This window comes from Leuciscus leuciscus, assembly GCF_965113295.1.
Source record: "Leuciscus leuciscus genome assembly, chromosome: 4".
In the NCBI taxonomy this organism is placed as follows: Eukaryota; Metazoa; Chordata; class Actinopteri; order Cypriniformes; family Leuciscidae; genus Leuciscus; species Leuciscus leuciscus.
The window spans coordinates 46,723,883-46,736,976 of record NC_138728.1 but is presented as its reverse complement, the minus strand read 5'-3'; the positions used below and the strand labels follow the sequence as shown (position 1 = coordinate 46,736,976).

General features: G+C 37.0%; 3 protein-coding genes and 1 long non-coding RNA gene across 4 annotated transcripts in view; 1 reads left to right on the top strand and 3 right to left on the bottom strand.

Moving 5' to 3' along the window:
- Positions 1-13,094, top strand: part of LOC309496565 — a 381,708-nt gene that overhangs the window by 72,859 nt on the left and 295,755 nt on the right. The gene's annotated exons all lie outside the window — the stretch shown is intronic.
- LOC309496534 (uncharacterized protein) lies at positions 1,394-4,707 on the bottom strand. Its single transcript, XM_082166525.1, has 3 exons — positions 4,668-4,707; positions 2,835-3,466; positions 1,394-2,639 (listed from the first exon to the last, which is right to left on the bottom strand). The coding sequence occupies exons 2-3, from the start codon at positions 3,416-3,418 to the stop codon at positions 1,568-1,570; spliced, it is 1,656 nt and encodes a 551-aa protein (XP_082022651.1). The 5' UTR covers positions 3,419-3,466; positions 4,668-4,707; the 3' UTR covers positions 1,394-1,567.
- Positions 5,173-6,700, bottom strand: LOC309496434 (uncharacterized protein; the record flags this gene model as incomplete). Its single annotated transcript, XM_082166426.1, has 4 exons — positions 5,173-5,241; positions 5,402-5,497; positions 5,925-6,080; positions 6,221-6,700. The coding sequence occupies 4 exons, from the start codon at positions 6,698-6,700 to the stop codon at positions 5,173-5,175; spliced, it is 801 nt and encodes a 266-aa protein (XP_082022552.1).
- LOC309496433 (uncharacterized protein) lies at positions 6,777-11,452 on the bottom strand (the record flags this gene model as incomplete). The annotated part of the gene is made up of 2 exons (XM_082166425.1): positions 10,183-11,452; positions 6,777-8,124 (listed from the first exon to the last, which is right to left on the bottom strand). Coding segments are annotated over exons 1-2 (1,350 nt in total). The 5' UTR covers positions 10,185-11,452.

Below are 13,094 nucleotides of genomic sequence, written 5' to 3'. Positions count from 1 at the left end.
AAATTATGTGTGGCAGGGCCACATAACATATATTTTAATAGACAAGCTGAGTGCCGTTTGAAATTCATCCCCGGGCCATATTTGGACACCCGTCATAAACCTCCTTTTCTACTGAATTTGGGATCCATTTTTTGACTATCTGGGGACCTCTAAAGCTAGTGTTATACTTTCCGCGTCCTTGAGGCTGCGAGGGTCCGCGTGGCATAAAACTCGTCATCGGAAGGTGTACGCAGAGGCTCTTTGAGGACATCCGCGTGCGTCCCATTGGTCACTAGGTTGCAAAAGCACCAACTGCGCATGCACTGGAAAAACAACATGGACGTCGAATTTGAAGAGAGACTGTGTGAAGAAGTCTGTCGCTACCCTCAGCACTATAATCCATCTTTAAAAGAGTATAAAGACAGCCAGATGTGTAACAAATTGGCCAGAGTTTGGGCAAAGACGTAAATATGTGTCGGCAGAAGTGGAAGTATTTGAGAGACTGGTTTTTGTCAAAGAAGAAGCTGAAGGGAAGTAGCGCTGCAGCAGGCGGTGAAGTTTCTGTTCCCCCCATCGTTTCCCTCTTGAGCTGGTTGTCCGACTTAGTGAAACACCGGGACACTAGTGTTAATTTCGTCACCTATTTTTAATTTAGTCTTAGTCTTAGTCTTGTGCCAAATGTCCTTGTTAGTTTTAGTCATATTTAGTCATTCACATATCTTTTTTTGTTAGTCAAGTTTTAGTCGACTAAAAGTCTCGTCATTTTAGTCTAGTTTTAGTCAAAAGAAAACTCAAGGTATCTTAGTCAAGTTTTAGTCGACTAAAAGTCTTTTAATTTTAGTCTAGTTTTAGTCAAAAAAGAACTCAATATATTTTAGTCTAGTTTTAGTCAAAAAATTGTAGTCTTTTTTTTTTAAATAACACATTATTACTGAGATTATTACTGATACACATTTCAGTAAAAAAAGTGTTTCACATATCTCAAACATTGGTTAAATGTCATAATTACCTGACAAAATACACTTGTTGAATGCAAATGTTAAACGTGTATGGTTTTCAATTTCTGATTTAGGAGACACATTCACAAATGATTAACCTGTTCTGAAGAGTATTTTATTTTAACCAACACAATTCAAAAGCTGGGTCCCAACAGACTCCGACTGACAACTTAAGTTACAAAGGTTTTTAAAACTGTTTTGGTTGCCTTGTGTCTCATGTTTCTGTTCAAATCAGAAATAAAATAAATATACTCAGAAAAACTGAAAAGAATAGGCCTACTTTACTGTGGGCCTAAAATACAACCTATTTACAGTCTAGGTTGATCTTGGGAAATAACAAATAAGATTTAACAAGGCTTTAACAAGGATCAACAATTAACAGTTCTGTTGTTAGTACAGCTGCTGATATTAAAGCTTACTACAGCTGCTGAAACTTCCACTTTAGGAATGAATTAAACAATCAAGTTCAAAGGCAAGATTTGCAACAGAATGCAAAATTTTGCAAAAAACAAACAAACATTGAGGGTTATTTAAAGTAAAAAAAAAATCTCTAACCAAACTTTAACCAGAGCAGTATTGCAGTTATCACTCTAGACTTTGTTAAGTTTTAGAAAAGCACTTCTTTCTAATGTAATTCTTGCTCTGTTGCGGCGGCCACTTGAAAGGTCTCCAGTTAAACTAAAGACCCGCTCTGCAAACGCTTCGGAAGCTGGCATTGCCAGAAGGTCTAATGCCAGGGGTTTCAGCAGTGGAAACATGGTGGAGCTTTGAGAAGACCAGAAATCCATGCCGGATTCTTCTGGGTTTGCATGGGACAGGGATTCTTTGAATTTTTGGACCTCTTGTCTGATGGAGGCCTTGGAGGTCTTTGGCTTTGATGATGGCCGATGGGCACTAAAAAACCTGAATCTAGGCCGCTTTTGCAGAGGCACCTCTGAGACCTCTGCATTTCTAATGTCCTCATCATCTGTAACCTCTTCCTGATATGGTACACTGCGAGTGATGTACTCTTCAGCTTTACTGAGGAGATTCTGTATGTTGTCATTATCATTGTCAATCAGGGTCTCTGCTGACACACTAGCGTCAACAAAACAAGCAGCTGCAGCAAGAGGAGAAAAGTTGCTTGCCGACACATCCAGAAAACAGCTGAAGCGTAAATCCATGTTTGCAGACATCTTCTGTGCTAGTGTAGCTACATCCCTGTAGCTCCTGGCATGAGCAAGGGAGAAGTCTGAAAGGTGGCTCCTCAAATCCAGTATTGCAGGGACAACCAGGGAGAAACAACACGTGTCACTTTCAAGCACCTTTGTGTGTTCTGCAAATGGAAGGAGCAAATCTTTGAGGATGGCCACCTTCTGCCATTCACTGGGCAGCAGGCAGTCCCAGCCCATGGTGTCAGCCACCGATGTCACGTGGTCCTTTACTTCGAGTAAACGAGACAACATCAAAAAAGAACTGGACCATCTGGTTTCACAGTCTTTGATGAGAATGAGTCCACATTGTTCCAGCAACCGTTCTGTGGCAACAGATGATTTGCGAAACTGTCTCACCAGATGCCGGACCTTGTCCAGTAGACGTTTGATTGCTTGTTCCTTTTTGACCATGTTGACAACAAGCTGAAGGGTATGGACCACACATGGGGTCCTCTCCAAGGTTCCATATCTGCTAGAAAGTTTAACACAAAACAACAATTATTTTCATTAAATCCTACAATAACTATTAATCTATACAATAGCACTTTATCACTACATAAAATTAATTAAACATATTTATTTCAGATTCTTTTTAGATTCAATATCAAACATCTATTACAGTGAACAAGCTCTCTGTAATAACAAACACCATTCACAGACTGACCTTTCGTCTTCCTCTTCATCACTATCCTTGGAATCGTTCTCATCAGAACTGGTGTCCTCTTCTTCAACGCGAAATGCAGAAACCATGTTGCTTCCATTATCAGTTATTATCATGATAATTTTTTCCTTTGGGATCCCCCATTCTTCTGTGCATTCCTCCACAAGAGTGACAATAGAATTAGCAGTGTGTGGGTGAACCATTTGCTTTAGGTTCAGTAGTATGTGTTCAGCTTTACTGTCCTGAACATTGAAATAGCAAGCACTGACAGCCAGGAAGGAGGCGGTGAGCCCCTTTTTAGTCCATATGTCAATGCCGATGGTTACTTTGCCGGCCATAGCCAGTCTGTTTTTGAATTTTATCTTTTCAGCTAGGTACATTTGGTCCACTAGATTTGTAATTTTGGTCTTTTTTGGCACAGTCAGTCTTTTATCTATTTTCTCCATCATGTTGATGAATTCCTCATCTTCTACTGTCCGTGGAGGGTGGGCTGTCCGAGCTACCCATTTAGCTATAGCCTCCTCTTTAATGCGTTGTTCCTGGGAGTCTGGCTTGTACTTGATGTGAGAAAAGAGTGCACCTGACATAGATGGCCTCTCCTCTTTCCTGGCTGGTTGCTTGACCACATCTGAAATCTATTGTAAGAATAAATACAATGAGGCCTCATTAAATGAAATAATATCAAGAACACAAGTGTTATAGTGGAAATAAATAACGTTATGAAAAAAATAACTTAATGAAAAGCCTAAGATCAAAACTGTAGGTGTATATATTGTTTATATATATATATATATATATAAGTAAATTACCAACTGAATGCAAGTTATAAATGGTATTGCACACACCATTATTGATGATATTTGGAGGAATATTAACCTACATGTAATTGTTAAACTTGATTCCCTTACATATACATTTGCTTTTAAGCCTAATTACATTAATTTTGATTATGATGTGATTGTGACAGGGCGTGGGAAGAGGTTTCAGGTTGGGGGTGCTGAGTTTTTTCTGTCACCACTTTTGAATAAGAAACAATATCAAGGCTATACAACTTGTCAAATCTCCGCGAATCACAAATACTAGTGAGAACACTCGTTTAAACAGAGCACTCGAGCTTGACTGCAGTGCACATCACATTTTTTTACTTTATTGATACTGCTTTTAATCGTAATGCAACGGACCTGTCATCGGGACATAAGCTGTCATGTACAATAAAAGAGCCTGCGCAGCGACAGGAAATATTATTTAACACAAAAAGCCTGCCTAGACGGTGGACTTGCGCGGCATGTGGACGAATTTTTTCTACGCGCACACACACACCGTTGCCATGAAAAACAGAGCGTTGCCATGAACACACAGGATTCTAACCGTAGAGACGGAGCGCACTATTTTCTTTAGCAGAAGCAATACAATCGTTTTTAAATCATTAACTCATTTTTAAATCATAATTTTGTGTCAAATTATTGATTTATTTGGTAGGTAACGTTAGCAATGTAATAAGCGGGATCCGCTTCGCGTCGGGGTCCTAAGCTGCAACCGCCTCGCTCTACATTATCCTTTACATAATTTAACGTAAAAATAACACTTTTTAAATAGCAAACTCAAAGTGTTTATTACAAATAAATGTTAATGAAAAAACATGCATTTACAGCACCCCCACTTTCCGCACCCGTGATGTGAAGACCCACACATGCATGTGGCAAAATAAGTTAACATAAAATATATATAACCTGCTTAATGTGCCAAAACACCATAGCTAACTGGTTGATTTACAGCATAGATGTCTAAAATCAGCATTAACGTTAGCTTATGAGACGTTAATTTAGGTTAACTTACCTGAATGTGTGGGTGGTTAGCCTTTAGATGTCGTTTAATATGGGTGTTTTGAATAATGTTTTTTGATTCTCTATGTTTCTTGGACACAATGTATAAATATGTAAATATCAATGTATGTCGATGGATGTATCCAATTTGTGTGATGGTGTGGTCACGTGATACAGACTTTAAAAGTCAACTGTTTTTGTACACTTCCTGTTAGTCTGAGGAAGGGCCATGTGAGGCCCGAAACGTCACTAATAAATTTTTTTGAATGGGAGCTTATTCGGTGTGCGGATCTGTTACTTACTACTACATGGATTATACTTGTGATCCAGCACCCGTAATGAAAATAAGATGTGCGTGATTTACTCCTGTGGATACTATCAATAGAGTGCCTGATGTTATCCCGCGTGATCACCGGAGCAAAGAGCAAGCAACCCCGCGGGGCCAAGCAAGAGCACTTTGCTATGGCGTTTGATCGCTTGTCTTGCTTTTGTTTATCTACTTTTCTCACACGCTGCATCTAAGTAGTCTGCTGAAGCCTCCCTCCACTGCTTGTTTGGCTGATCTGATTCCACAATTCCATTTCAAACTGCATGTTACAAGAAAGGGACACACAAAGAGCAATCCCTCCCAGCTAACTCACTATGCTTCTCATTTGCATGTTTGTAATCTCATCTCAGTCATCAATGAATACATTAGTTAAAACTTCCAAAGAAGCACTTAAAAATCCTAAAAACTATTTGACTAACCTCAAAGTCCTTCATCAAGGATCTTGCATCTTCTCCCAGATGGTCAATAAGACATCGAAAGATGACCTCTCGTTTTTGCTGAATGGATACTCCACTCTGCAGAACAGAAAATCTTTAAATAACAAATAAAACCTGTACTTTAATGTCAAATTTCAATCAAATCAACATTAATACTTGAAACATGGGCAGAATAGAATAGCTAGTATTTGTGGAGGGATGCAAAGTAGATGCAAGTAGCAAGAATAAAACAAAACATAGAAAACTCAGTCATGGTGCAGAAGAATAGACAGATGCACGACTATAAATGGATGTGATTGTGGGGTGTCTAAAAGATGAGAGAGTTAAGTACAGAAAAAGCAAGAAATGTTAATGCTAGGATAGGTGTTTTTTTTTTTAAACAACTGTCATTACTTACTGAAACGGAGTCATTAAATACCTAAGAGTATTACATAAGACAGATAATCTGAAAAAAAATCAGCTTCCTCTGGCTCACTCCACTCCAGAGGGAATACAATTGTAGTACCTGAAGTAGAATACTCATTTGTGCCCGATGTCGCTCGCCTGCAGCACCCTTCTTTGCTTGGAACAGGGACAGCAGTTTGGGGGAATACAAGTCCAACATTGACATGAATTTTGGCTCAAGATTCCGTGTGGTGATCCTTTGGAACTCTGCGCTGACCTGAAACACAAAGGTGAGAAAAGACAAAGAAAGAACTGGTGACACAATCTATTGTCATTTCAATTCAGCAAAAAGTAACACATGCAGGTTTTCTGTCTGTATTTTCTGTGTTAACCGCTACACAAATTCTATTTACTCACTTGCGAGACGTCAAACAAGGCAGGCCATCTGTCCATGGTATCTTTGATGCTAATCTGTAAGCTGATGATATCTTGTCTTCTATGTGCAAAGGTTTTGCACATCAAGTTCTTGATGGCGGTGCTATCTTTCTTCTGTGACTCGGCAATTAGGAGTTGTCGGTCCAGCTCTTGTTGTTCCCTGCTGTCTCCTGCAGGATAGAGTGGGAGAAATGCCACTTCTCCTTTTCTTGCTTTCTTTATATTCTTTGCAGGTGCCCTGTCATCAGGGTGCTTGTTTTTAAGGGAATTGCAGGTAACATCAGGAAATCCAAGACTTCTGAGCTTTGACCTATAATTTCCCATTTTGTATTTGAGACAATACATCCATCCATTCCAGCCATTACGACTGCCTGGTTCAGTCAGACATGAGTGCCTTTTGACTAAAGCCTCGGCCACCTCACCGATCTGAAGGCCTGTAGGGTAGGCTGTGTAGCCGTACATGTAGTCTGCTAATTTTTCCAGAATCTCAGACCTGATCCGATGATTGTTCAGCAAAGTGCCATTTTTGCCAAATTCTTCATTTTGCCAAATTCTTCATCTGAGGCAAAAAAATACCTTCCTTCTCAAATATTGTGAGATCTTTTAAAAGAGGCTCCAGAACAGCTTCATAGCCAAATTTTTTTACATCATTTGCTTTACAAAGGAGAGCCAACTGAATAGATGTTAGCTGTGATCTCAGATCAGATGGTACATCTGCAAGTACCCAGTACACTGCTGTGACTTTATGTTTTTTGCGTGAAGTTCCAAGAGGATTGCAGATTTCAAAATCAACTATGTAGAGTATAAGTGAAATACTGAACTCTTCATTAGCATGAAGTTCATTTTGCTTGAAATATTGACCATCATGGAAGGATGCCAAATGTGAAACTTTTGAATGTTTAGTCAAAACATTGTTAACGATGTCTTCATTATTCAACAATTGCTGTAAGGACTCTAGAACCGGCACATACTGAAAGCTGCAATTCCCCTCTGGATCTAAAATATACTCTACCGGCTCAATTACACTGAAGTTTTCTTTAAAAAATGTTCCCCTCTTATACTTTGAAGAAAAGGGACCATCAGGTTCAAATGCTGCATTAAAAGGATTCGAGTGACTCAGTTGGTCTACAAATTCACTGACAATAGCTTCATCTACAACACAGTTATTCTTTGTGAAAATTTCACTAACTAACTTTGGAATATACTGAGATGACGATGTACAAATAAAATGAAGCTGTTCCACCAAGTCATCAACACATTTGCCAGATACGTTATAGACGCTTTCCAATTTTAACAAGAAAGAACCAATATTTCTCTCTATTTCATTTATAGTGGTTTGCCCAACACTATCCCTTTCACAATCTAACTCTAAAGTGGTGTCTATGTCCACATGACCATGTGATTCCAACACTGGAAAGCAGATTTCATTGTTAGTCAAATCTGGATGTTTTGCAATCACATCTGTCTTAAAATCTTTCCATGAATAGGACTTGTGCTTTCTACTTCTGTGTGTCGCATAAGTACCATATATGTTTGTCTTGAAATCACATCCATCAAAAGCACAGTCTATGGTTTCATGTCTTTTCAAGTGGGAATTAATATGTTGGAAATAGTCTTGTGTATTAGGATAAAGTGAATCACAAATTTTACATCTCAAAGATTGCTCAACTTCACGCTCTTCAGTTTCTTGCAAATTGTGGGATCTATACAAGTGTGTACGCAGGCCACCCCATGTCTTAAAGGAGCAAGGACAGTTTAAATGAAGACACGGTATTGTAAATCCATGAGCAAAGGTACCATGTTTTAGTCGATAGTGCTTCAGAAGTGCCCCTTTTGATGAATCCACAAATGTGCAGAGCTTACATTGCCATCCCATAAGGAGCCACCTAAAAAAGGGATGAAAAATAGTGTTAACATATGGTGCTAACAAAGTGATTAAATGCTACTTCACTTCATGTAAATACTTTTTGGACTGATATATTTTATCATAAAGATCAGTAAAAAAATAACCACAACTTACTCATTGATGTCAGTAATGACATCTACTTCCAACTATAGTTCTAATAGTTACAATCATATTTATTTATTCTATCAGGTGGAACTACCTCCTGCCATTATTTATTTGATCAAATGTACAATACAATCTCTGTGTGCATTCCATTTTGGTGTAACACACACACACACTGTACATACTTTTATTTAGTAAAAGTATGTGGCTGTCGGTGACTATTCCACCAGTGTATAAATGTGTGTAAATGTTAGTTTCTGTTTGAGCACTTAGGCTCAGTGTATGAATGGTGAATGTGATGTAGCGTAAAAGCGATTTGAGTGGTCGAAAAGACAAATACGGAGCATTTACATTTACATTTATTTTCTATTTCTTTTTATCTGTCGGTACCCAATCCATACATCCTGCCTGATCGACTGAACATGTGCAACTATCAACCGAGATAAGGAGGAAGCAAGATGGCTCACTTGTTAGCTACTTTCATCAGCTCTGGAAAAAAAAGCAATGATTGTAATTCAGAATATTACTGATTAAAACTTTAGTTTTAATGTCTTCTGGACGCAGTCTAATGAGGTATATAATATGACGTATATGTATTTCACATCTATAATCATGTGTATACTGAATTATTTACAATATTTTGTACTACTAGGCTAGAACTGATAGGAAGGGGCCTAAGCAGTTGGGGAAAAAACCCATAGATATGATAAAATATGTAAACTACATATTGTATATTGTATAGTGAATATGTACCTACATGTCTCACACATTACATTTATTCATTTAGCTGACGCTTTTATCGACTTACAATTGCTATACATGTCAAAACTTACGCGCCTCTGGAGCAACTAGGGGTTAAGTGTCTTGCTCAGGGACACAATGGTGGATGGGAGGATATGTGCATCACACATCATATGCTTATAGATGTGATGTACATACAAGTCATTACAGGGCTCAATGTTAAAGGAGCTGTATGTAAGATTGTGGCCAAAACTGGTACTGCAATCACTTTCAAATGACTGTATAGAGCGGTGTATCGCAATTCGTCAAATATCAGTCATAATACAGGTTAGACAATAATAATAAAGTGCTAAGATTATCACAAATAAACAAAAGATTTTGATGCATGTCATTCATATTAATTCGTATATTCCACCCCATACCCGCTACAATCACTTTAAGCATGCAGACGCATTTAGGACAATTTGATTTAAAACAATATACAATAAGATTTGTTAACGTGTTCTTCTAAAATAAGAGCGAGCCACAAATCCGTGAGTACAGTTTACAAACCCGTGGGAACGGATTGTGAATTTGTGGGTACAGATTGCAAAAACTGAAGGCACGGTTTACAAATCTGAGAGCGCGGATTAGAAACTCGTGGGTACGGTTTATTAACCCGTGAGCACGATTTGTTAAACCGAGGGAACAGTTTGAGAATTCGTGAGTACAGTTTATAAACTGAGCGGACGGATTTCAAAACCGTCGCCACGGATTGTTTGTTTTTTTTCTCCCAGGTGACTTCCCGGGCTCCGTAGTTAAAGCTGCTCGTGAACCGATCATCTCTTCCTTCTAGTTAATTTATAGCCTCAAATAAACATGAACAAACATAAGAAGGAATGTTGTTTTAACCACGGAAAGGCGTCAGTACATTCCGTTTTTCAAGTTCAAATCCTCCCATGTTAATCTATTAACTCTCCTGACTGCTTTGATTGGTCAGATCACCTGTCAATCAAGCTCCCTGCGAAGGGTCAATTGTGCACGTCATCCACGCTGTAAAATGGCAGAGAGCAATGTCTCCACGGAAACGGAGATCACCACTTCTGACAATTTGAACTTTCTGAACTTGTGTAAACCAAATGAATGTGTTGGGATCCTCGATTTAATGCTTAACATTAATTCTCCTGGAACTTTGTAATAAATAGATGAAATGTACATGTCGTTCTATGATCTTTGTTCAGCTTCTTATCCTCAGTTGTGTTGGTGCTGTGAAACAAATTAAATAAGATCAATAAATTCAACTTCTTTTGCTCTAACCATCATTATCTGTTCCACAATGTTTTACAATCACGACGCCTGCTCAAAAGTTTGAAGACTGAGAGTGTGCGCGCGCGCGACCGGCTCTCTCTCTCTCTCTCTATGCTCGAGCAGTTAATCATTGATCAAATAAGGCTTTGACGGTGGCCCAAAAAAAAAAAAAAAAATAAATGGAGGAAAAACCTCGTTTCATCTTCTCTCTTTTTCAGCCTTTTCGCGCGGTAACGTTAGTCAGCTCAGCGCAGCGAAAGTGAGTGGGAGTGATTGACAGCTAATATTAACCGATCTAAAATCTTCTTTAAAGTTAAGAACGTAAGGATTAAAAACAGGTCGCACTACAACCATTATTTGCACTCGGACAAATGCTCCCAAATATATTGTTAGGTCGCACAAATTTCAGGAGCATATGCGACCAAAATGGTCGCAATTTCGAGCCTTGCTGTGGATAAAGCAAATGGAAATAACGTTAGCAGCTAACTTACGCTTCCAACTGGAGTAAAACGTCTTTTCACTTAAGTTAGCTGTCTCCTGACTGTCTTTTTTTACGCTGTGAAAAAAGTCGAGATAGTTTTCACAGCGCCTTATCCAATATAAAACATATGGTTAACGTTAGTTGTTTAGTGCTAGTAACTTTTATAGTTATTTGGTCGTGCTACTGTTAAAGCTTCTCGACGACTAACGTTAGCTTTACCTTACACAACCCTGTAATGGTAACTTAAACGAAAGCATGGCTACGACAGTACTCACAAAATGACTCCATAAAGTGTTGCACAAGACAGGATTAATATTTCATTAACTCTTACTAGATGGACACTTACCACGGTTTGTAGTCTCCCAGGTGCTGCTTATGTCGGTGTGTTTCTCCTTCTGGCAGGCTGCCACTTGTTGCCAAGGCAGAGAGTCAGATTTCCCATGAGGCCGCACGATTAGCGTCAATTTGGCGCGTAACTTACTCAACATCTTAAGTAGTTGATTAAGTTGAAATAATATTAAATTGGAATAAGTAATAATTGTAGTTCTTGAAACTAATCAGTAGAATTAATCCATTCTCAAATATTTTGATTGAAATTTACCAAACATATTAACAATATCTAAAAAATGTAATTTGTTAGGCAAATACTAATTTTATTTTGTGAAATAAACCTAAATGATAATTGTAAATTGAACACAACATTAACTGTTGAATTTCTAGGCATTTATTTTGATATGTACAACTCAATCACTTAAGTGATATTCAGAGATTTTATTAAGTTAGTATAACTATTTATTACTATGATTTTTACTAAGCCTGTGAATCATTTTTTAGAGTGTACCATTTCTTTAAAATCAACACTTTTGTGAGAGTAAAACAAAGAAATTAGCTGCCATAAAAATAATTAAATTAAAAAAAAATTAGCTGTTTTAAAAAACATACTTTTTAAAAGACACCTGATTTTTTGTAACAGGACTGAGAAAAATGCATCCATCTCCCACTTTGAAACCTTGTAAAAAATGAAATAAAGTTACCTGAGATTGACCAATATACATTTTGAATAGTGGAATGTGTGTGTTATTAGATTCAGTGTTGAAAAAAGATAATAAATTAGTTTAATTTTTAAAAGTTACAACAGGCAAATGTCACCCTTTCGGTGGAATGGCTCAGAAAGTAATAGGATATTCATTATAATGATCAGTTTATTGCAATTTATTTGAGTAAAAACCACGTTTGTAATTACAAATGTTCTAAAACATTTATTGTTTTCTTTTTATATATTTTATACATTAGTTTGAAAACGATCACTGCTGGAATGTCTATACATGTAGTGAGTAATCACTGTTTTTGCTATTAGAATTGTTCAAAATAAAGGGAATTTTGTTCAAATGTTCAAATGTTGTGCTGAAATCGTTTTTTTTTCTTGTGTGGTTTGAAGGACAGAATAGTTCTGAATTGATATACATGTATGTAGTAGGCCTATGTAGTGTTTACTCCTTATGTCAAGGTGTTGGGTGCCAGGTGTACATTTTGAGACTCCAAATTGCATTTTGGAAAGGACGCCTATACTTTTCTTGAATAAAAGCTTACAGAAACTACATTTTTGGGAGTATCATCCTCAAATTTGAATCTAAAAACTTTTCCCTAAGTGAAGTTAATTCAAAGAAATCGTGAGTCACTTTCATGTAAATTTGATCTTGTTTTATTCTGTACCTTTGCTACTTTGAGTTATAATGACTCTTGGGTAACTAAGTTTCAAGTGTCTAGATTAAAAAAAGATCAGAGTTATGAATGTGGACCATAGGGTTTAAGAGCTACAGACATTTGTATTTGGGTATGTCATTTTCTGAAAATTCTCAAAAATAGGGGCGCTGGTTAAGAGGTTAATAAAGAGTGTAATTTTATTAACTAACATTAACAAAGATTAATAAAGAGTGTAATTTTATTAACTAACATTAGAGTGTAATTACACTCTTTATTAATCTTTGTTAATGTTAGTTAATAAAAATACAGCTGTTCATTCGGTAACACTATAATAACGTTCAGTTGTAAGTCATTTATAAGTGGTTAGTTAATGATAAAATAATGATTTGCAAAACATTCATAAATGTTTATTAAGTGATATGTTAATTTGTGTATTTTTTGCTAATTCATTTACAAGTTATTTACAAGTAATTAGTTAATGATGAACTAATCATTTACAAAACATCATCATAAGTGATTAATAAGTGATATGTTAGTATTTTTATATATGTTTTGTAGATTAGGTTATAAATCATTTACAAGTGATTAGATAATGATGAACTAATAATTTACAAAACATGATTATACGTTCACAA

Bases quoted from the DNA above. Each gene is read 5' to 3' on its own strand.
- LOC309496534 (XM_082166525.1), bottom strand. From the start codon at position 3,418: ATGTCAGGTGCACTCTTTTCTCACATCAAGTACAAGCCAGACTCCCAG. The intron at 2,640-2,834 runs GTCAGTCTGTGA...ACTTTCTAGCAG, and splicing joins GATGAAGAGGAAGACGAAAG to ATATGGAACCTTGGAGAGGA.